The sequence below is a fragment of the Saccopteryx leptura genome, chromosome 3 (assembly GCF_036850995.1).
Source record: "Saccopteryx leptura isolate mSacLep1 chromosome 3, mSacLep1_pri_phased_curated, whole genome shotgun sequence".
In the NCBI taxonomy this organism is placed as follows: domain Eukaryota; kingdom Metazoa; phylum Chordata; class Mammalia; order Chiroptera; family Emballonuridae; genus Saccopteryx; species Saccopteryx leptura.
In genome coordinates this window covers 280,033,205-280,055,107 of record NC_089505.1, presented here as the reverse complement: position 1 = coordinate 280,055,107, position 21,903 = coordinate 280,033,205, and the positions used below count along the sequence as shown (strand labels likewise).

The following is a 21,903-nucleotide window of genomic DNA, read 5'->3' as shown; positions in this document are numbered from 1 at the left end:
TCCCCCCCTCCTCCATCGTATCCTTCATATATTCACAGAGGTCCAGAGATACTGACTAGAACTGTCCTGGTCCTTATCAGCATGAAACGGAAGGGGAACATCTAAGGTGGCTACAAACAAGTACTGACATCTGTAGATATACGGGGATCATTTCTAGCTGCCTCAGCCAGAGAAATGAAAGAGAAGATTGGAATCGAGTTCTCATCCTGTAATTCCTGCCCCTCAGTATTGGCTTTGCAGAGTCCTTCACACCTTTACAAAGACCCAACACATAATTCTAAAAAGTTAGAGGGAGAGTTAAAGACGAGCAGCTCCCGAGACTCAGTCTTAGTGCATTCCCAGGTCTAGGAGTCTGCGCCTACACAGTCTGAGTCTAGGAATCGTTCTGAGGACCTTCCCAAACTTGCTGGGGGGGACGGGGGGGCCTCTGCCTCTGAAGTCTGTAATTACGGCTGATACAGAGGATTCCAAAACAGTTATGGTAATGAGTAGTGGCCCACATATCCAGGACCGTAGTGCCCAGAGAAAAGCTGTTATGGATGTAAATAAAGGAATATATCCTGCATCTTGCTACTTCTTTTTTACTTTCTTTCCATTGAATCTCAGGAGGCTCTGGTGGAGAAAGAGGGGAGTGAGAGAAAGCACAGATAAATGCAGGAGAGATCCTCAGAATAACAGAGCCCTTTCCCATTCCGCAGACTGCAAGGTGGACTTGTCATTTTTAATTGATGGGAGCACGAGCATTGGCAAACGTCGATTCAGAATCCAGAAGCAGTTCCTGGCTGACATTGCCCAGGCCCTTGACATTGGCCCAGCGGGTCCACTGATGGGTGTCGTTCAGTATGGGTAAGTGCGATTCTGAATTCAGAAACCAAGTGAAGGCCCATGCTTAATTTCATGGCATAAATAATACATCCTAGAGCACATAGCCATTCTCTTCCCTAATACTTAAGTAAATGACAGAGACTGAAGCAACTGGATGCCACCAAAGACATCTGAGACTTCCGGGGGACAGATTAACAAACACTTGTAAGTAAATGGCACCTATACCTGTGACTGGTGGAGAATATTTGGGAGTCAGGAGCTCTGAGTTCGAGTCTTAGCTCAGCTGTGTGGCCTTGATCTAGGCCTTCACCTCCCCCATCATCAGTTTCCTCATCTATAGATCAAGGTGGGCCCCTTTGGATCCTGACTGTTGGAGCTCCTGTTTGAAGAGCTGCACCCTACCCTCCCACATATAAGAAAGAGGCCTAGACAGCATGGTGCTTTAGGCTGAACACTCTCTTTCTCCAGACAACCTCAGGCCTTTGCACCGGTACTGGAAAAGCTCACCAGGCAATGCGGAGGCTGGGCAGGAAGGAGAGCAGCCCCCATCACTCAGCTGAGCATCCCGGTGACTGCCCCCAATCTGTTTTACTATTTTAGTTAGGGTAGAAACTGAGGGCACGTATCAACACCGGATCGCAACCTTTTCTCTTATTTGGGATAATGAGTCAGTCTTATCTCAAATATGAGTAGGTTATTGACAGATACACAGATATTGATAGATAACAAGCAAACAATGGAAAGATCAAGTAAGCACAAATCTCAAATAATAGGTCGGTTTTTAACCAAGAGACATTCTAGGCAGGAGAATGATCTCCCTCTCCACAAAGGAACATTGGGTACAACGTGACCCCTCCCTCCCCACAGACCTGTAGCTTAGACCTGAAGTGGGAACCGACCTAGACCTTGGTCCCTCTTGCTCAGAAGCTACAACACAGCTTGTTCGCTCCTTCTGAAAAGGAACAGCACCCCTATCTGACAACACCCAGGTGGTCTCCAGACCCTCCCAGCATTTCCTGAGGGTGTCCCAGAGCGATACTGCTGCTCTGACAACGGAGGCGGTTGTATTCAAGACACTAGACGGTTTGTTTTTTTAATAGATTTTTTTTAATTTGTTCATTTTAGAGAGGAGAGGGAGAGAGAGAGAGAGAGAGAGAGAGGAGAGACAGAGAGAGAGAAGGGGGGAGGAGCTGGAAGCATCAATTCCCATATGTGCCTTGACCAGGCAAGCCCAGAGTTTCGAACTGGCAACCTCAGCATTTCCAGGTCGACGTTTTATCCACTGCGCCACCACAGGTCAGGCTAGACGGTTTGTTTTTGAGTTGTCAAAAGAAATAAACAAAAATGCTTTATTTTTATAAGAACTATAACGTGAGTATTTTTAGAATTAAATTCCAATCATACATTTAGTACTATCTTCTTTTCCTGTGAAGAAAAATCAGTAGAGAAGTTAAGTGACCCATATATAGAGTCAAATATATGAAAAGAACCAATTGCTACAAATGCCAACTCTCGGTGTCAAATGATCTATTGTGAGGATTTTAACTTGAAATAGGAAAAATAAGTTTTATTGGTCATTGTTTTCTTGTTTTCAAAATGTCAACCTGTTTCATTCCTGTGTCACTTTTCAAAGATAGAAAATGAACCACGAGCTTCTCCAGGGAGGAAATGTTTTAGTGCCAGATGTCCTCGATCAACTTTATTGGGGGGATCAAAGCTTGCTGTGTCATCTTGCATTAAAAATAGCTGCTTTAAAAGCTGTGGATACCAAGGCTTGTAGCATAATATGAAAATAAGGTGATAAATGTGTCAAGGAAAAGAGAAACGGCAGCAGAACAGTGTGTGTGCTGATGAGAAAGAACGGATGGAGAAAATAGCAGGGAAGGGAGAACGACTCAGGAAAGACTCCCTCCTCCCCACCTTCGCCTAGTGTGATCACCATTTGCAATCGAGAGTTCATCTCCATGCTTTCCCATTCCTCCTCCTCAGAATGCCCCAGGTTCTGATGGATATGGATAGTGGAAGGAAAATGTGTCTTTCCTTCACTCAGTGCAGATACAAACTAATCATCATCTTCACCCTCCTCCAGCCATCTGGTAGGGGAGAAGCTCAGTGAACTGGTAACAGGCTATACTGAAATCTGGTCTGAGTCCTGCTGTGTGACCTTAAGCAAGTCAGTTAACCTCTCTGTGTAAGTGCTGCCATCGGTAAAGTACCAGGGACGGAGGGGATGATTTATAGGGGCTCTGCCAGCCCTGGTGTCTTGTTACTCAGGGACGGGCTCTATACACGAAAGACATCAAATAAACCAGGGGTCCCCAAACTATGGCCCGCGGGCCACATGCAGCCCCCTGAGGCCATTTATCCGGCCCCCGCTGCACTTCTGGAAGGGGCACCTCTTTCATTGGTGGTCAGTGAGAGGAGCATAGTTCCCATTGAAATACTGGTCAGTTTGTTGATTTAAATTTACTTGTTCTTTATTTTAAATATTGTATTTGTTCCCGTTTTGTTTTTTTACTTTAAAATAAGGTATGTGCAGTGTGCATAGGGATTTGTTCATAGTTTTTTTTATAGTACGGCCCTCCAACAGTCTGAGGGACAGTGAACTGGCCCCCTGTGTAAAAAGTTTGGGGACCCCTGAAATAAATGAATATACCGGGCTAACAGACTGCATGAGCCACCTCTCCCTCCCAGCCCTGGGCTCCCATGCGGTGGGCTGATCAGTGGTGAAATGATGGCATGCACTGAGGTTCTACAGCCACCAGGGGGGTAGGGGTCAAAGAGATTGGTGAGTAGCATCGGAAGGGTGTGATGAGGCCGAAGGGGAAACCCATGCACCCAGCTGAAATGGCTTTCCATCTCGGCTGCCTGCCTTCCCCTCCCTCCGAGGCTTTCTTCACTAAACGGCCTTGGTGCCCAGAGAGGGGGGCAGGGAGGCAGGAAAAGGTAAGGACGCCGAGGTAGGTACAAATATGGGGACTGTGTTTCTGGAAAAGGAGAAGCAGGAGGGGCCAGTGTTTGGCATGCTGGGAAACTGGTTCCTCTGGGGGCATTCGGGGTTCTCGCGAATTCCTCAGCCCCTGGGAGTCACAGCGCACGCACAGGGGCCTTAGAAAGCTCCTGGTTCCACCTCCTCACGTTGTAGCGAGGGAACGAGGCTCTGAAAGAAACGACCGTCCATGGAGAGCACGCCCGCCCCGGAGCGCTAGGCTGGGCGGAGGCTGGTCACGGAGGAGGCCCTACCTCAGAGCGTCTCTCAGGCCCTCCCCTCCATTCAACTACCGCTGCTGCTGGGCCAGCTCCTTCCCTTGGCTTTCCCTAGAAGAACCGAGTCAGGATTTGAATTTTTATGTCTAAATTTAGACTTTTAAACTTAGACTCAAAATACACTAACTACGAAGAAGGGACAAAAGGCAAATAAGAAATACAAACACGAGAAGCATCAATTTGTCTGACTTACAAAATACCATGTTCACGCCCTGTTCTGATCCCGAAGTCCCCTACACGAAGATGGTCTGATGCAGAGCAGACGGTCTGGTTAGTCCTGGAAGCCCAGGCCGAGGAGACTCGTGTCACGGGACGACAGGACGCAGCTCGCTCTCCCCGCCTCCGCCCAGCAGACCGGCGCCATCCTCCACCAGGATTCGCGCTGCTCCTTGAGGCCAGACCGGCACGTTCCCTCTGCCCCGCCCCCCTCCACACCTGCAGAGGCTTGTCACCCACAAGCGCGCAAACCTTCCAACAACCCCAGCACTCCTTCCACAGTCATCACGTACCTCCCATAAGAGAGGCCGACTCTGAAACCAACCCAGAGAAATCAAGTGACTTTCCCGAGAACGCACAGTGGAAGCGCATGACCTCTGGGCAGATATTAAACCTTCAGTTAATCCCTAAAATGTCAGACAAAATTGTACTTCAAAGCAGGAACGTTCTCACCTGCCCAGAAAGCTTCTGATCATTGAACCTCTCCGCACAACTGAGGCCTGAGACATTGTGCTTGAACAAAAGGCCAAGGATCACGCCCTTGTCCTGCCCACACATTCAGCTTCAGAATCACGCGGCCAACAGGCTCGTGACTGCACTTGCTACCAAAGGGGAACACTAAAAGGCTAAATGAGCGAACAGCCAGAGCGAGCTGCTGCGAGGTGAACTGCGAGCGGAATGAGCAAGGCCGAGTGGCTTGCGATTTAGCCGCAGCCTGGAGGCACGGGGTAAATGCCCCCTGGACCTTCGATATTTCATTTGAGTCTCCAATATCGGTATAAATAGAACAGAATTGCACATGTTCTTTTGAACTTTGTCATCAACCTGAGGATAGCAACATTGGAAAAACAGTTATAAAATAAAGCAAAACACTGGTGTTTCTTCATTCCAAAAGGAAATAGATTTTTTTTTTTGGCTTGTAATGCTATGACAGTTGTCCTGTATTTTAGAGAGTGGCCTTACGTTGGGCTGCATCTCCTTTCTCTTCTTCTCAGCTCCAGACTGACGACCCTCAGTCATGCACCGGGCTCAGCCTCCTTTCCTGTCGCCCCCCCCCCCCCCCAAAAGCAGGAAGGGTGCCCGGAGGCTGTCACAATCAGCCGAGCCAGAGTGGGGACATTCAGTGTGGAAGGAAGCAGTGAGGTGTCGGCTCTGGTGGACCCAATCCCTGGCACCTCTGAATATGCCGCCTCACTGAGCAAAAGGGACTTTGTAGGTGGGATGAAAGTTAAGGACTCTGAGACGGGGAGATTATCCTGGGTTATCCGCGTGTCTCAATCTAATCACACGACTCCGTGCACAGACCCTTTCCCAGCTGTGGTCAGTGAGAATGACCATGGGAGAAGGACCAGAGGGATGTGACTGCAGGCTTTGAAGGTGGGCAGCCATGCTGGACTTCTGACCTCCAGAACAAATAATGATTGTTTAAGCCACTGAGTTTGTGGTCATTTGTTACAGCAGAAATAGAAAACGATATTATCTGGCAAGGAGGACCTTTCTGTCATATTCTCTTGATCCTACAGCCAAGGCAGGACAGGAGGCCCTGGGCAGGACACACGACGGGAGGGGCCAGGGCGCAGGACCTCAGCAGGGGCAGCCTGGGCCCTGACTGCACACTGGTAAATCGGGGGGAGCTTTTAAAAATGCTGAGGCTGCCCTGGCCGGTTGGCTCAGTGGTAGAGCGTCGGCCTGGCATGCAGAAGTCCCGGGTTCGATTCCCGGCCAGGGCACACAGGAGAAGCGCCCATCTGCTTCTCCACCCCTCCCCCTCTCCTTCCTCTCTGTCTCTCTCTTCCCCTCCCGCAGCCAAGGCTCCATTGGAGCAAAGATGGCCAGGGCGCTGGGGATGGCTCCTTGGCCTCTGCCCCAGGCACTAGAGTGGCTCTGGTTGCAACAGAGCGACGCCCCTGAGGGGCAGAGCATCGCCCCCTGGTGGGCGTGCCGGGTGGATCCTGGTCGGCACATGCAGGAGTCTGTCTGTCTCTCCCCGTTTCCAGCTTCAGAAAAATACAGGGGAAAAAAAAATGCTGAGGCCTGGGCTTCAACCCAAGACCTATTAAACCAGAATCTGGCTAATACCCAGTATTAGAAGTCAGTATTTTAATCTGTAATTCCAGTCTGTAGCCGAGGTTGAGAATCACCAACTCCCAAGAGGAGGACAGTTCAGCTTCCCAGGTGCAGAGTGGCAGCGCCCACTCCTGGAAGCCTCTCCAACCCCCACCCAGCGCTGTTTTCGCCCCGTCCATCTACTTCGCCTTTACAGGGACTACCAGGATCCCAGAGCTACTGCCCGTCTTCTGCCCGGCAGGGCTCTCCAGGGCCTCGTGACACTTGCAAAGACCTCACCGTGCCACTTCTCCCCTGAGACAGGCAGGCCAGCCCTTGCAGCCGTCACACTCCGCAGGGACACATTCTCAAGGCTGAGTGGGCTCTGAGCACAATTTGCACAACAACCTTATCCTTTCTCTATTCCCCACAGAGCAGTTCTCCCAGAGGTACAGATAACACAAGGACCACACTTGACTTCCTCCGCTTCCACTCAACAGTTCCCCTTGGGCTCCCACTGCACAAGCACAGCGCTTACCCCGCCCCCCAAGATCATTCTCCTTAGATCTCTAGATCCATGGAGAAGCAGATGGTGACTGGGAAGCATGTTAGAGCTACTAGGGGAGCTTTTGAAAAATCCCAATGCCTAGACCAGGGGTCCCCAAACTACGGCCCGCGGGCCACATGCGGCCCCCTGAGGCCATTTATCCGGCCCCCGCCGCACTTCTGGAAGGGTACCTCTTTCATTGGTGGTCAGTGAGAGGAGCATAGTTCCCATTGAAATATTGGTCAGTTTGTTGATTTAAATTTACTTGTTCTTTATTTTAAATATTGTATTTGTTCCCGTTTTGTTTTTTTACTTTAAAATAAGATATGTGCAGTGTGCATAGGAATTTGTTCATAGTTTTTTTTATAGTCCTGCCCTCCAACGGTCTGAGGGACAGTGAACTGGCCCCCTGTGTAAAAAGTTTGGGGACCCCTGGCCTAGACCAAACCTCCGATCAATTAAGTCAGAATTCCTGTGTGTGGAGTCCTTCATTCTTAGCACTCCCCAGGTGATTCCACTGCACAAGCAGAGAGAAGGCACAATTATTCCAGTAGGCCTGTGCTGTCCTCCGGAGAATCCCAGCCCCTGGCCCCTCCCACCTCCCCAGGTTACCAGACAAGAGGGCCCCAGGAGCTGCAGGAGCTGCATCCGCCGCCCTCTTCTCAGCCTTTCTCTTCCCTGCTCTAGGCTTCTTTATTCTCCTCCCTTCCTCTGGTCACTGGCAGCTCTACCGCGATGTTCTTGATTCTTACAGCATCCTCTAACATTGCTACTCCAGGTGTGATCCACACTGCCATCAGGGAGGGTGCTAGAGAGGCAGGATCTCGGCCCTCACTCAGATCAACACAATCAGCATGTCCGTCCATGTTACCAAGATACCCTGGTCATCGGATAAGTTCGGGAAGCACTGTTGCCAAGATGTTCCCTGTCCCGGCACTTACCAAGCCCCATGACGTGGTCACAGACCAGACCAGCGAGTCTGAGGTTCCTCCCAGATCAGCAGATGGCATGTCCACCTTCCCTCCAGCAGGAAGAGGCATGCAAGTTAATTTTCTACTTTTTAGTGGATGGGTGGAATTATTGTTACTAATTATGAAAAAAAAAATACCACTCATCTAAATGCTAAAGTTGAATATTAAGTCCCTGTTCTCCATCGCTGATCCTGGGACATATAAGAGAGCACAGTGTCTTTTCAAAAGGGGCCACTGGGCTGGCCATTGGCCATACCGCTCAGCCCCCTAAGGAGACAGGGCAGAGTGATGTTCATTCTCAGCCAGGTACTGCCCTTAAGGGACAAATCTGCCACCTGATGTGCAGCTGCCAGTACGTCCCTGGGCAACCGGGGTCACCCTGAAACATCTCCTGATTCCATAGGCATGGTTCAGCCCAGTGACTAAGTCCACAAATCACCACATTTTAGCCATTAAGAAAATGAAAAGAGTAAGTTAAATAACTAGGTTATTTTATTGTAACTTTACATTGATGTCATCTTGAAGGAAATGCTCTTGAAAGGCTCCTGCCACAGGGAATTTGATTAGATAATTAATACCTCTCTACTGGCACAAAAACACACTTGAGAAGCTCATTTCACGTAATCAAGAGCGTCTTGGGGCAAACCAGTAGACTCTGGGACTTGAACCAAACGGGAGCTGTAGGAATCAAAGGGGCTCCTGAGGTCCTCTAGAACCCAGGGCTTCCCAAATATTCCCAAGGATGAGATTCACCTGGATGCCTTGTCTAAGAAAACGTTCCCAGACCCCAATCCAGACCAACTGAACTGAGTTTCTTCCAGAGGGAAGCCTAGTAGTCTATGTAGTTTAATTAATGCCCCAGGGGAGTCTGATCATCAGGGAGGTCTGGAACCACTGATGATAAGCCCCCACTCCCTACCCCCAGGCCCCCAAACCTGCCGTGGAATCACCTGTGCCCGTTTCCTACAGGTGCTCTTTCTTCTTGAACACTCGCAGGGTAATCATTTTCTGTTGCACAAATAACCCCTTTATGCGCACAGCCAAATTCTGCATCTCCATAATGTCTATTCATTAGTCCTAACTCTTCTTCCACACATAAAACAATTTTCTATTTTCTTCTTGAGCTATAAATGTCTTTATTATTTTTATCTCATTTTCAAAGGAAAGCTTTGATATTGCTAGGGGAAAAAAATTGAGTTTTTCTGTAATGAGATCTTATAATAAAATACCAAATTAAAAGGTTATTTACATAAAAAGGCAGTGGTGTACCTCCTTGAACTTTTAAAAAGTCCCCACCTCTGAAAAGTAGCCAGGCTAGTGTGTCAGTCCACCAGCCCATATATCCTGAAAAAGGACACATGCCCCATGTGCTCTCAAACTGAGAGCTGCCACGGTCTACAGGTGAAAGACTGATCATTCATTTTTATGATTTAATTACACTACAGCTTAATAAAGATTTATTGAGTGTTTCCCAGGTACTAAGCAGCACGCCATTTGCAGGGGGTGGTGAGGTAAAATTCATCTGAGTGGTTTGATCACATTGGCCTATAAGTCCCTTGGTGGGTAAACTGTGGTTTTGCTCCTAATCATAATTTTAGCTATTGGAAAGAGTTTCAGAGGTCCTCTAATCCAACCTTTCAATTCATTAAAAATAAGTAAATAAATGTGATAGAGATTCTGTTCTTTGGGATTTCACCCTCTAGTACGGGAGGCAATATTTTTAAAGGCAGTAACGTTAAAGAAAATCAAAAGCATCTATTCATGGGGTATATGAATAGCTCATGTGTCTGCCTGTGAAGATGGATTCATCCACCTCAGTGATGTCACAGAGGGAGCGTGTGACCCGTGTGGCGTTCAGAGGCACAGTGTTCAGCTCTACCCGGGATGATCCAAGCGAGGGCAGGACTTAAGCTTTCTCTCTCCACTTAGTTATTCCACCCTTTTCTATCACCCCTGAGTGATGAGCACTCAAGATAGGAAATACCAAGACATACAGCCTGTTCTCAAGTCAGTTACAGTTCATCTTCATAATCTGCAGATTCCATATTTGCAAAAAAACTCCTACTCCCTAAAATTTACTTGTAACTGCACAATCAATTACTTGTGGGCCTTTCACAGGCATTTTTGGACGTGCACAGAGGGGGAGCATTTTGAGTTCCTCAACACACCTCTGCCGCTGAGGTCAAGCAAGGTATCGCGCTATGTTCTTGCTGCAGCTCTTAGACTGTACACAAGTGTTCCTTTCACAGTCTGTTTAGTGCCACTTTTTTTTTTTTTGCATTTTTTTACTTTTCCATTGGTGATTTCTCTATTTAATATGGTCCCCAATGACATGGGTGAAGGTGGTCAAAGGTAGAAACTTCTAATTACAAAATAAATAAGTCCTGGGGATGTAATAATGTACAGCATGGTGACTATAGTTAACATTACTGTACTATATACTTACAAGTTGCTGCTAAGAGATCTTGGAAATTTTCATCACAGCCCTGGCCGGTTGGCTCAGTGGTAGAGCGTCGGCCTGGCATGTAGAAGTCCCGGGTTCGATTCCCGGCCAGAGCACACAGGAGAAGCGCCCATCTGCTTCTTTACCCCTCCCCCTCTCCTTCCTCTCTGTCTCTCTCTTCCCCTCCCGCAGCCAAGGCTCCATTGGAACAAGGATGGCCCGGGCACTGGGGATGGCTCCTTGGCCTCTGCCCCAGGCACTAGAGTGGCTCTGGTCACAGCAGAGCGATGCCCTGGAGGGGCAGAGCATCGCCCCCTGGTGGGCGTGCCGGGTGGATCCCGGTCGGGCGCATGCGGGAATCTGTCTGACTGTCTCTCCCCGTTGCCAGCTTCAGAAAAATACAAAAAAAAAAAAAAAAAAAGAAAAGAAAAAAGAAATTTTCATCACAAGAAAAAATACACTGTAACTATGTGTGGTGACGAATGTTAACTTATTCTGGTAATCATTTCACAAGTTACACATGTATCAAAACATTATGTTGTACGCCTAAAACTAAGACAATATTATATATCAATTATATCTCAATTTTAAAAACAAAAAATAAGGCCTGACCTGTGGTGGCCCAGTGAATCAAGCTTTGACCTGGAATGCTGAGGTCACCGGTTCAAAACCCTGGGCTTGCCTGGTCAAGGCACATATGGGAGTTGATGCTTCCTGCTCCTCCCCCCTTCTCTCTTTCTCTCTCTCTCTCTCTCTCTCTCTCTCTCTCTCTCTCCTTTAAAAGGAATGAATAAGCCCTGGCCGGTTGGCTCAGCGGTAGAGCGTCGGCCTAGCGTGCGGAGGACCCGGGTTCGATTCCTGGCCAGGGCACACAGGAGAAGCGCCCATTTGCTTCTCCACCCCTCCGCCGTGCCTTCCTCTCTGTCTCTCTCTTCCCCTCCCGCAGCCAACGCTCCATTGGAGCAAAAATGGCCCGGGCGCTGGGGATGGCTCTGTGGCCTCTGCCTCAGGCGCTAGAGTGGCTCTGGTCGCAACATGGCGACGCCCAGGATGGGCAGAGCATCGCCCCCTGGTGGGCAGAGCGTCGCCCCATGGTGGGCGTGCCGGGTGGATCCCGGTCGGGCGCATGCGGGAGTCTGTCTGGCTGTCTCTCCCTGTTTCCAGCTTCAGAAAAATGCAAAAGAAAATGAAAAAAATAAAAAAATAAAAAAAAATAAAAGGAATGAATAAATAAATAAATAAATAAATAAAATAAAATGGTCCCCTAGTGTAGTGCAAAAATGCAGTCTAGGGTTCTAAGTGCAAGAAAGTTGTGATGTGCTTATGGAGAAAACACAAGTGTTAGGTAAGTTTACTTTAAGCATGAGCTACAGTGCTGTTGGTCGTGAGTTCAAAGTTAATGAATCAATGATTTGATACATTTAGAAAAAGAAAGGAAATTTGCTGATCTCTATGAGTCTGCTCTGGAAAGTGCTAAAGTAACATCTATAGTACATGGTAAAGTTATGAAAAAGTGGCTGAACTTATAAATTCATGAAATGACAGCTGATCTTTTAAAAAAGCATAGCGGTTAGCACTGTGAGGCTGAAAGCCAAAGATATTTATGTCAACATTACCCAGGGTCAGAAAAATGTTAAATCCATCTCACCTAGTGTTTTATTATACATAAATATTTCATATAATTAATTATTTGTAAGAAACATATTAAATTAGATTTCTTCAAACAGAAACATACATAAATAAAGTTTATGTGTTGATCTGTTGGTGCAAACGTTGTAGCCAGAAGCCCACAGGAACCCAACCCTGTATTGCCCCTAGGAGCAATGGCTCGGTGTTTGCTAATTTGATGTTCACAGTGACTTTATAGAACATAACTATCATGAATAACAGAGACTCTATTGTTGATGTAGTATAGGAAAGAGACAGGTAATCCACAATTGCTCTACAAACTGATCAACATTAAGACACCCTTCAGGACAAGGTTCTGGGGGAACTCCATGGATGTGACTAAGTGAATAGGTTCCACATTTAAATGTTTTTTCTATAATAACTATTGAAAGAAAATTCTATATTTTTACTTTTTAAATTATTTTCTATGAGCATCAATTTATGATTAACTATAATTTCTTCACAAACATCAAATACACTCAGAAAATCTTACAAAGTAAGAAAATCTAGCCCACAAATCTTTTCTTAACGTTTTATTAACGTAATTAATGTTTTATGAGTTAAAGGTTCTACAACTAATGAAGTGTATATGGCGTTATTTGGTAGACAATTATATATATCTAATGGTCAATATCAACTTTGCCTTTTCTTGTTTTGTAGACAGTATTATCTTTTGTTGTTTGTTTCAACTTTTTCTTTTAAGCCCTAAAAAATGTTCATATTCTTTGGTAACAATGGGAAGATCCAGACTTTAGGGACCCAGAAACTTATATAATATAGGGGCTCCTTTAAGAAAAACAACACAAAATTAGGTCTGTTAGAAGAGCCATCATTGTTATTCTGACCCCCCTGCCTCTGTGTGGCACTTAGAGCCTAATGGATAAAATGCCCTCAGCAGAAGCCACTCTGGGTACAGGAATACTAGGTAAAAGCTACAGCGGTAGTTCAGGAAAGAGAAGACAAAAGTCCAAACTTCAGAACAGAAAGGATGGGAGAGATACAAGAGATGTTCAAGAGGCTGTCCTGACAGGACATGGCAGCTGACGAAGGTGTCAGAGGGTGTCAGGAAGGCATACTGCTGGGGTGACGTAGTGAGGCAGGAGAGGGACTACAGAAGGGGACATGGGTGGTCATGAGGAGCTTGTTTGGAAGGTCGAAAACTTCATTTTTGGAAATATTAACCCTGAGGTGCCTGTGGAACACCCTCAGGTACCACAGGGTGCACTCCAGATGGCAGCATATGGAAGGCATTGTATAAACTTCTGGAGTTTGAGAGAGAAGACAGACCTGTGTGCAACGGACAGCTGTTGGCATGTGAATGGTCGCTGACACCGATGAGATCTCCCAGGGAAGCGTGTTAATGAAGGAGGGATGCATGAGGAGACAGCACCCTGGGAACACCAGCTGTTAGAGGGAGACATGGACAGAAGAAGAGAGAAGTATTTGTTTCTTCAAAGCTTTTAAGTGTACCCCCAAGTGCCACACACTGTGCACGTTGTTAGAGAAAGCTGAGTCAAGCACAGGGGTTGTCAGCTGGGGTTGGGGTCAGGCAGACTGTAGCTGCAACTTAGAGAGTGGGCAATTTGGATTTTCCAGATTAAGGAACTGATGAGCAAAAGCACAAAGCTAGAAAACCAGTAAACAGGGAGCAAGCACTTCATACTGAGTAGAATATTGTTATCAAGAGAAAGAGGGTACAGGAAAAACATAATAGGTTGGAATTAAATTAGGGGTGAACTTGAAAGCCAAAATAGAGAGTTTAACAATGGGAGCCTCTGATGATTTCTGAGCAGAGGAAACTTATGGTCAGAGCTGAATAGGAGGGTTCTCTAGCAGATTCACATACAACTGACATTGCAGAGATCAACACAGACACTCTCACAGAACCAGCAAGAACGCAGATGGTCACCATAGAAATATAAAAGAGGGCCTGAACAGGTGGTGGCGCAGTAGATAGAGTGTTGGACTAGGACACAGAGGACCCAGGTTCAAAACCCTGGGGTCACCGGCTTGAGCACTGGCTCATCTGGTTTGAGAACAGCTCACCAGCTTGAGCCCAAGGTCACTGGCTTGAGCAAAGGGTCACTGGCTCAGCTGTAGCCACCCCCCCATCAAGGCATATATGAGAAAGCAGTCAATGAACAACTAAGGTGCCACAACGAAGAATTGATGCTTCTCATCTCTCTCCTTTCCTGTCTGTCTGTCCCTATCTGTCCCTTTCTCTGTTTCTGTCACACACACAACAAGAAAGAAATACAGAGGAGGGAATAAAAGTCAGTGATCATAAATAGAGGAACTTATGGGGATTGACTATGTGAGTAAGTAAAAATGGAGTCCAGGTGTTTCAGCCTCAGTGGCTGGGAGGCAAGTAAAGCATTTACTAAAATTGATCTGCAAGAGTCTGACCAGGCAAGAGACAAGATGACGCTGGAGTAGGCGGATGTACCAACATCTACCTCCCAGAACCAAAGTGGAATACAAACTAATTTTAAGAACTATCATCTGGAAAAACCAACTTTGGACTAAACTAAGAGGACTCTTCAACCAAGGAACACTGAAGAAGCCGCACCGAGACTGGTAGGAAAAGCGGAAATGCGGAGAGGGTTGCCCAGCTCCCCGGAGCGAACGGCAGCAGGGAGAGACTCGCGTGGCAGGAAGTGAGTTTAGCAGAGGGGGGAGGGTCCTGAGCCTCAGGAACAAAGCCCCAGCCTGCAGCCCCAGAGCCCAGAAGAGGCGTAAGGACAGTATTTAGCTGGAAACAAGTCAGGATACTGTTTGTGAGAAAGAGTCTGATTTCTCAGATCCAGAATCCTTCTTAAAGGAACTGCACAGAACATCTCTCTCACAACCACTCACCCGGGGCTCCTGGGGACAGGGAGAGAGGAGAGGACCAGAGTAACAGGAAGAGAGTATAATCTAGGAGGCACAGGGAGAAACATTTTGGGAGATAGCCACCCTAACCCCTGGGACGAGTCACTCCCCAAAGCTGAAGAGAATATTTCCCCTGGAAAAAGCAATACCAGCAAAGGGAAGCAGGAGAGCAGCCAAACAAGCTCCCCCACGGCACTCAGAGCAGAATTGCATAGAAGGAGGGAGCTTTTGGGTCTACAGTAGTAGTCTTAGGGTCCGAGCTGCAACGCCCCCACCCACGCGGCTGAGGGCTCGCCCGAGGGCAGGCAGCAGCGGGAGACAAAAGCGTGGTTCTGCTGGCAGGGGCGGAAGCCAGCTGGCCACCACTGGGCTCAGGTGTGAGCTCAATCTTGCCCGGCTGGGGGAAGGGGGCATGCAAAAGCGGTCAAACTCAGCTGCTGGCAGCCTGTAATCCAGCCTGCGGGAGAAGGGCAGGAACCCCAGAAAGGGTGGAGACCAGCCCCTGAGCAAGGGCACAGGAGCACAGCCTTGCCCCGCCCGTGCAACCCAGGCTTGCGGTCTGACTTGGTAGCCGGCTCCTCCCGCGGGGGTGGAGCCAAAAGCCCAGAAGAGGTGAGTTCCGCTACTGAGCAGAGCTTGGGCATGCAGTCCTGCCCGGTGGTAGAGCCAAGGCTAGCAGCCGTTCCTCGAGCGGGCTCCTCCTACAAGGGCAGGGCGAAAGCCCGGAAACAAGCGGAGACCCGCAGCTGAGCAAAGGTGCTCACCAGTGCCCTCAGGACCGAGCAAAACGCTACACACGGGGGCAGGACAAAGGCCAAGGCCACCAACGCTTGTGCACCCGAGCGCGTGATCACAGCCACTCCCATGAAGAGAAAATGAGGAGGCAGAGAAATACAACACAAATAAACCAAGAGAAATCCCCAGAAAAGGACTTAAGTGAATCAGATATAACCAAATTACCAGATGCAGAGTTTAAAATAACGATTGTTAGGATGCTCAAAGAAATTAGAACAACCATAGATGGCCATTACGAAAACCTAAATAAAGAGATAACAAATATAAAAAAGGACATTGAAATAATAAAAGAGAATCAGTCAGAAGTGACAAATACAATATCTGAAATAAAGAATACAATGTAAGGAATTAAAAGCAGGATGGATGAAGCAGAGAATCGAATCAGCGAGTTAGAGGACACGAAAAATAAAGGCATGGAAGCAGAGCAGAAAAAAGAAAAGAGACTCAAAAAGTCTGAGGAAACTCTAAGAGAGCTCTGTGACAACATGAAGAGAAATAACATCCGCATCATAGGGGTTCCTGAAGAAGAAGAGAAAGAACAAGGGATAGAGACTTTGTTCAAACAAATCATAGCGGAAAACTTCCCCCAATTAAGGCAGGAAAACATTTCACATGTTCAAGAAGCACAGAGAACTCCATTAAGGAGAAACCCAAAGAAACCAACACCAAGACACATCATAATTAAAATACCAAAGCTAAATGATAAAGAGAAAATATTAAAAGCTGCTAGAGAAAAAAAGACTATCACCTACAAAGGAGCCCCCATAAGGATGACTTCTGACTTCTCAACAGAAACACTTGAGGCCAGAAGAGAATGGCAAGAAATATTCAAAGTAATGCAGAACAAGAACCTAAAACCAAGACTACTTTATCCAGCAAGGCTAACATTTAAAATTGAAGGAGAAATAAAAAGCTTTACAGACAAAAAAAAAACTCAAGGAATTCACTGCAACCAAACCAAGGCTGCAAGAAATGCTAAGGGACCTGTTGTAAACAGATCAAAGGAAAAAAAAGAATATAGCAAAAGAGGAATACAGTTTTAAAGAAAAAAAATGGCAATAAACAATTACATATCAGTAATAACCTTAAATGTTAATGGATTAAGTGATCTGATCAAGAGACATAGGGTAGCTGCGTGGATAAGAAAACAGGACCCATACATATGCTGTCTACAAGAGACACACCTTAAATCAAAAGATGCACACAGACTGAAGATAAAAGGATGGGAAAAAAATATTTCATGCAAATGGAAATGAAAAAAAGCTGGGGTAGCAATACTTATATCAGACAAAATGGACTTTAAAACAAAGACCATAGTTAGAGATAAAGAAGGTCACTACATAATGATAAAGGGAGCAATCCAAAAGGAAGATATAACCATTATAAATATCGATGCACCTAATATAGGAGCACCTAAATATATAAAGCAGACTTTGATGGACTTAAAGGGCGAGATCAACAGCAATACTATAATAGTAGGGGATTTCAATACCCCATTAACATCATTAGATAGATCCTCAAGAAAGAAAATTAACAAAGAAACAGCAGACTTAAAGGACGTATTAGATCAACTCGATTTAATAGATATCTTCAGAACCTTTCACCCTAAAACAGCAAAATATACATTCTTTTCAAGCGCTCATGGTACATTCTCTAGAATAGACCACATGTTAGGGCACAAAAGCGGTCTCAACAAATTTAAGAAGATTGAAATCATATCGAGTACTTTCTCTGATCACAATGGCATTAAACTAGAAATCAACCACAATAGAAAAATTGAAAAACAGTTAAACACTTGGAAACTAAATAGCATGTTATTAAATAACGAATGGGTTAACATTGAGATCAAAGAAGAAATTTAAAAATTCCTAGAAACAAATGATAATGAGCATACCTCAACTCAAAATTTATGGGACACAGCAAAAGCAGTCCTGAGAGGGAAGTTTATAGCATTACAGGCACACTTTAAGAAGCTAGAAAAAGCTCAAATAAACAACTTAACCCTGCATCTAAAAGAACTAGAAAAAGAAAAGCAAGTAAATCCCAGAGCTAGTAGAAGGAAGGAAATAATAAAGATCAGAGCAGAAATAAATGACATAGAGGCTAAAGAAACAATACAGAGGATTAATGAAACCAGGAGCTGGTTCTTTGAAAAGGTAAACAAGATTGAGGAACCTTTAACGAGACTCACCAAGAAAAAAAGAGAGAGGACTCAAATAAATAAAATTAGAAACGAGAGTGGAGAAATAACAACTGACACAACAGAAATACAAAATATTGTAAGAAAATACTATGAAGAACTGTATGCCAAAAAACTAGACAACCTAGATGAAATGGACAAATTCCTTGAATCATATAATCTTCCAAAAATCAATCTGGAAAAATCAGAAAACCTAAACAGACCAATTACAACAAACGAGATTGAAACAGCTATTAAAAAACTCCCAAAAAAGAAAAGTCCTGGGCCTGATGGCTTCACAAGTGAATTCTACCAAATATTCAAAGAAGAACTAACTCCTATCCTTCTCAAGCTATTTCAAAAAATTCAACAGGAAGGAGGACTTCCAAACTCCTTTTATGAGGCGAGCATAATTCTGATGCCAAAACCAGGCAAAGACAACACAAAAAAAGAAAATTATAGGCCAATATCCCTGATGAACTTAGATGCAAAAGTCCTCAACAAAATATTAGCAAACCAGATCCAGCAATATATGAAAAAAATCATACACCATGATCAAGTGGGATTTATTCTTGGGTGGCAAGGCTGGTACAATATTCGCAAATCAATCAATGTGATTCATCACATAAACAAAAGAAAGGAGAAAAACCATATGATAATTTCAATAGATGCAGAAAAAGCATTTGATAAAATCCAGCACCCATTCATGATCAAAACTCTCAGCAAAGTGGGAATACAGGGAACATACCTCAACATGATAAAGGCCATCTATGACAAACCCACAGCCAACATCATACACAATGGGCAAAAATTAAAAGCAATCCCCTTAAGATCAGGAACAAGGCAGGGGTGCCCCCTTTCACCACTCTTATTCAACATAGTTCTGGAAGTCCTAACCACAGCAATCAGACAAGAAAAAGAAATAAAAGGCATCCGAATTGGAAAAGAAGAAGTAAAACTATCATTATTTGCAGATGATATGATATTGTATACAGAAAACCCTAAAGTCTCAGTCAAAAAACTACTAGACCTGATAAATGAATTTGGCAAGGTGGCAGGATATAAAATCAATACTCAGAAATCAGAGGCATTTTTATACACTAATAATGAACTGTCAGAAAGAGAAATCAAGGAATCAATCCCCTTTACCATTGCAACCAAAAAAATAAAGTACCTAGGAATAAATCTAACCAAGGAGATTAAAGACTTGTACTCAGAAAATTATAAAACATTGATAAAAGAAATCAGGGAAGATACGAATAAGTGGAGGCATATACCGTGCTCATGGTTAGGAAGAATAAACATCATTAAAATGTCTATATTACCCAAAGCAATTTATAAATTCAATGCAATACTGATTAAAATACCAATGACTTACTTCAAAGATATAGAACACATATTCCAAAAATTTATATGGAACCAAAAGAGAACACGAATAGCCTCAGCAATCTTGAGAAGGAAGAATAAAGCAGGAGGGATCACACTTCCGGATATCAAGTTGTATTATAAGGCCATTGTACTCAAAACAGCATGGTACTGGCATAAGAACAGGCACATAGATCAATGGAACAGAACAGAGAACCCAGAAATAAACCCACAGCTCTATGGACAACTGATATTTGACAAAGGAGGTAAGAAAATACAATGGAGTAAAGATAGCCTCTTCAACAAATGGTGTTGGGAAAATTGGACAGCTACCTGCAAAAAAATGAAACTAGACCACCAACTTACACCACTCACAAAAATAAACTCAAAATGGATAAAAGACTTAAATGTAAGCCGTGAAACCATAAGCATCTTAGAAGAAAACATAGGCAGTAAGCTCTCTAACATCTCTCGCAGCAATATATTTGCTGATTTGTCTCCACAGGCAAGTGAAATAAAAGACAGGATAAGCAAATGGGACTTTATCAAACTAAAAAGCTTCTGCACAGCTAAAGACAATAAGAACAGAATAAAAAGACAAACTACACAATGGGAGAATATATTTGACATTGCGTCTGATAAGGGGTTAATAACCAAAATTTATAAAGAACTTGTTGACCAGGCAGTGGCGCAGTGGAAAAAAAAAAAGAACTTGTAAAACTTAATACCAGGAAGACAAACAATCCAATCCAAAAATGGGCAAAAGAAATGAATAGACACTTCTCCAAAGAGGACACACAGATGCCAATAGGCATATGAAAAAATGTTCAACATCACTAATGATTAGAGAAATGCAAATTAAAACCACAATGAGAAATCACCTCACACCAGTCAGAATGGCGCTCATCAATAAAACAATACTGAATAAGTGCTGGCGAGGATGTGGAGAAAAGGGAACCCTCCTGCACTGCTGGTGGGAATGCAGACTTGTGCAGCCACTGTGGAAAACAGTATGGAGATTCCTCAAGAAATTAAAAATCGAACTGCCTTTTGACCCAGCTATACCACTGTTAGGAATATACCCCAAGAACACCATAGCACTGTTTGAAAAGAAGAAATGCAGCCTCATGTTTATGGCAGCATTGTTCACAATAGCAAAGATCTGGAAACAGCCCAAGTGTCCATCAGAGGACGAATGGATTAAAAAGCTTTGGTACATATATACTATGGAATACTACTCAGCCATAAGAAATGATGACATAGGATCTTTTACAACAACAAGGATGGGCCTTGATAACATTATACTGAGCGAAAGAAGTAAATCAGAAAAAACTAAGAACTATATGATTCCATACATAGGTGGGACATAAAGATGAGACTCAGAGACATGGACAACAGTGTTGGGGTTACAGGGTGGGGGGAGGAGAGGGAGGGGGTTGGGGGAGGGGCACAAAGATCATGGCTTTTCAGCATTTGCCATATTCCCTCTTTAATCTATAGACAGACAGCAAATATTTACTTATGGTGTTTCCACTATAAAGACTGCTGTCTTAGGGACAAATGCTGATGAACTATTTCAGCAGTTCCTCCTTCTTCAAAGACTTATGTCAACATAGAGCTCCATGTTTCATAGGACATACTCAAGCGCACTCCATGCTCCCTGGAGCTTTAACACAAGGGAATGCCCTTTCTTTTTTTTTTTTTTTTACTCTTTTCTTTTTGTTGTTGTTGTAGTAGTATTTCTTCTTTTATTTATTTATTTTTTGTATTTTTCTGAAGATGGAATTGGGGAGGCAGTCAGACAGACTCCCGCATGCGCCTGACCGGGATCCACCTGGCATGCCTACCAGGGGGGAATGCTCTGCCCATCTGGGGTGTTGCTCTGTTGCAACCAGAGCCATTCTAGCGACTGAGGCAGAGGCCATGGGGCCATCCTTAGTGCCCGGGGTGGCTTTGCTCTGGTGGAGCCTTGGCTGCGGGAGGGGAGGAGAGAGACGGAGAGGAGGGAGAGGGGGAGGGGTGGAGAAGTAGATGGGCACTTCTCCTGTGTGCTCTGGCCGGGAATTGAACCCAGGAGTCCTGCACACCAGGCCAATGCTCTACCACTGAGCCAACCAGCCAGGGCCTAGGAATGCCCTTGTTGATCAAGCTACCCAAAAGAAAATTATATGGAGCAACCATGACAGACCGAGCAAGTCAGTCTTATACTATTCGTCACCAGAACGCTGCAGCCCGGTGTAAACAGTTTCAACTTTCTCGGGAAGCAGCATGGCAGATTGGGAAATCCTGTCCAAGGGGTCCTATACTGCCCCCTCATTTGGAGTTAACCCTCAAGGACCCCTACCAGGACAACTTTGGCAGATGGATGTTACTCATATACCTTCATTTGGCAAACAGTCGTATGTCCACATTACAGTGGATACATATTCCGGATCTATAACCTCTGTCAGAACAGGAGAGGCTGCTAAGCATGTTATCGCTCATGGTCTGTATGCATTGTTCTATTATTGGATTTCCTTGGCATCCCAGTCCGATGCTCTATCCACTGCACCACCGCCTGGTCAGGCTATTATTGGATTTCCTAAACTGGCTTAACTGAAAATGCTCCTGCATATGGAGCAAAAGCATTTACTGTATTTTGTCATGCTTACAATCTTTAAAGTTAAGGTATTATTAAAGTGTACTCAGCAAACATTTTAAGGTCAATTTA

At 45.1% G+C, this 21,903-nt stretch overlaps 1 protein-coding gene across 3 annotated transcripts in view; it reads left to right on the top strand.

Annotated features, from left to right (window-relative positions):
• The window catches only part of VIT (vitrin), a 124,345-nt gene that overhangs the window by 88,618 nt on the left and 13,824 nt on the right, over window positions 1-21,903 (top strand). For all 3 annotated transcript variants that reach the window (XM_066378518.1, XM_066378517.1, XM_066378516.1), the window contains one exon: window positions 699-846. In XM_066378518.1, coding sequence (XP_066234615.1) covers window positions 699-846 — 148 coding nt within the window. The remainder of the gene's footprint in view (window positions 1-698; window positions 847-21,903) is intronic.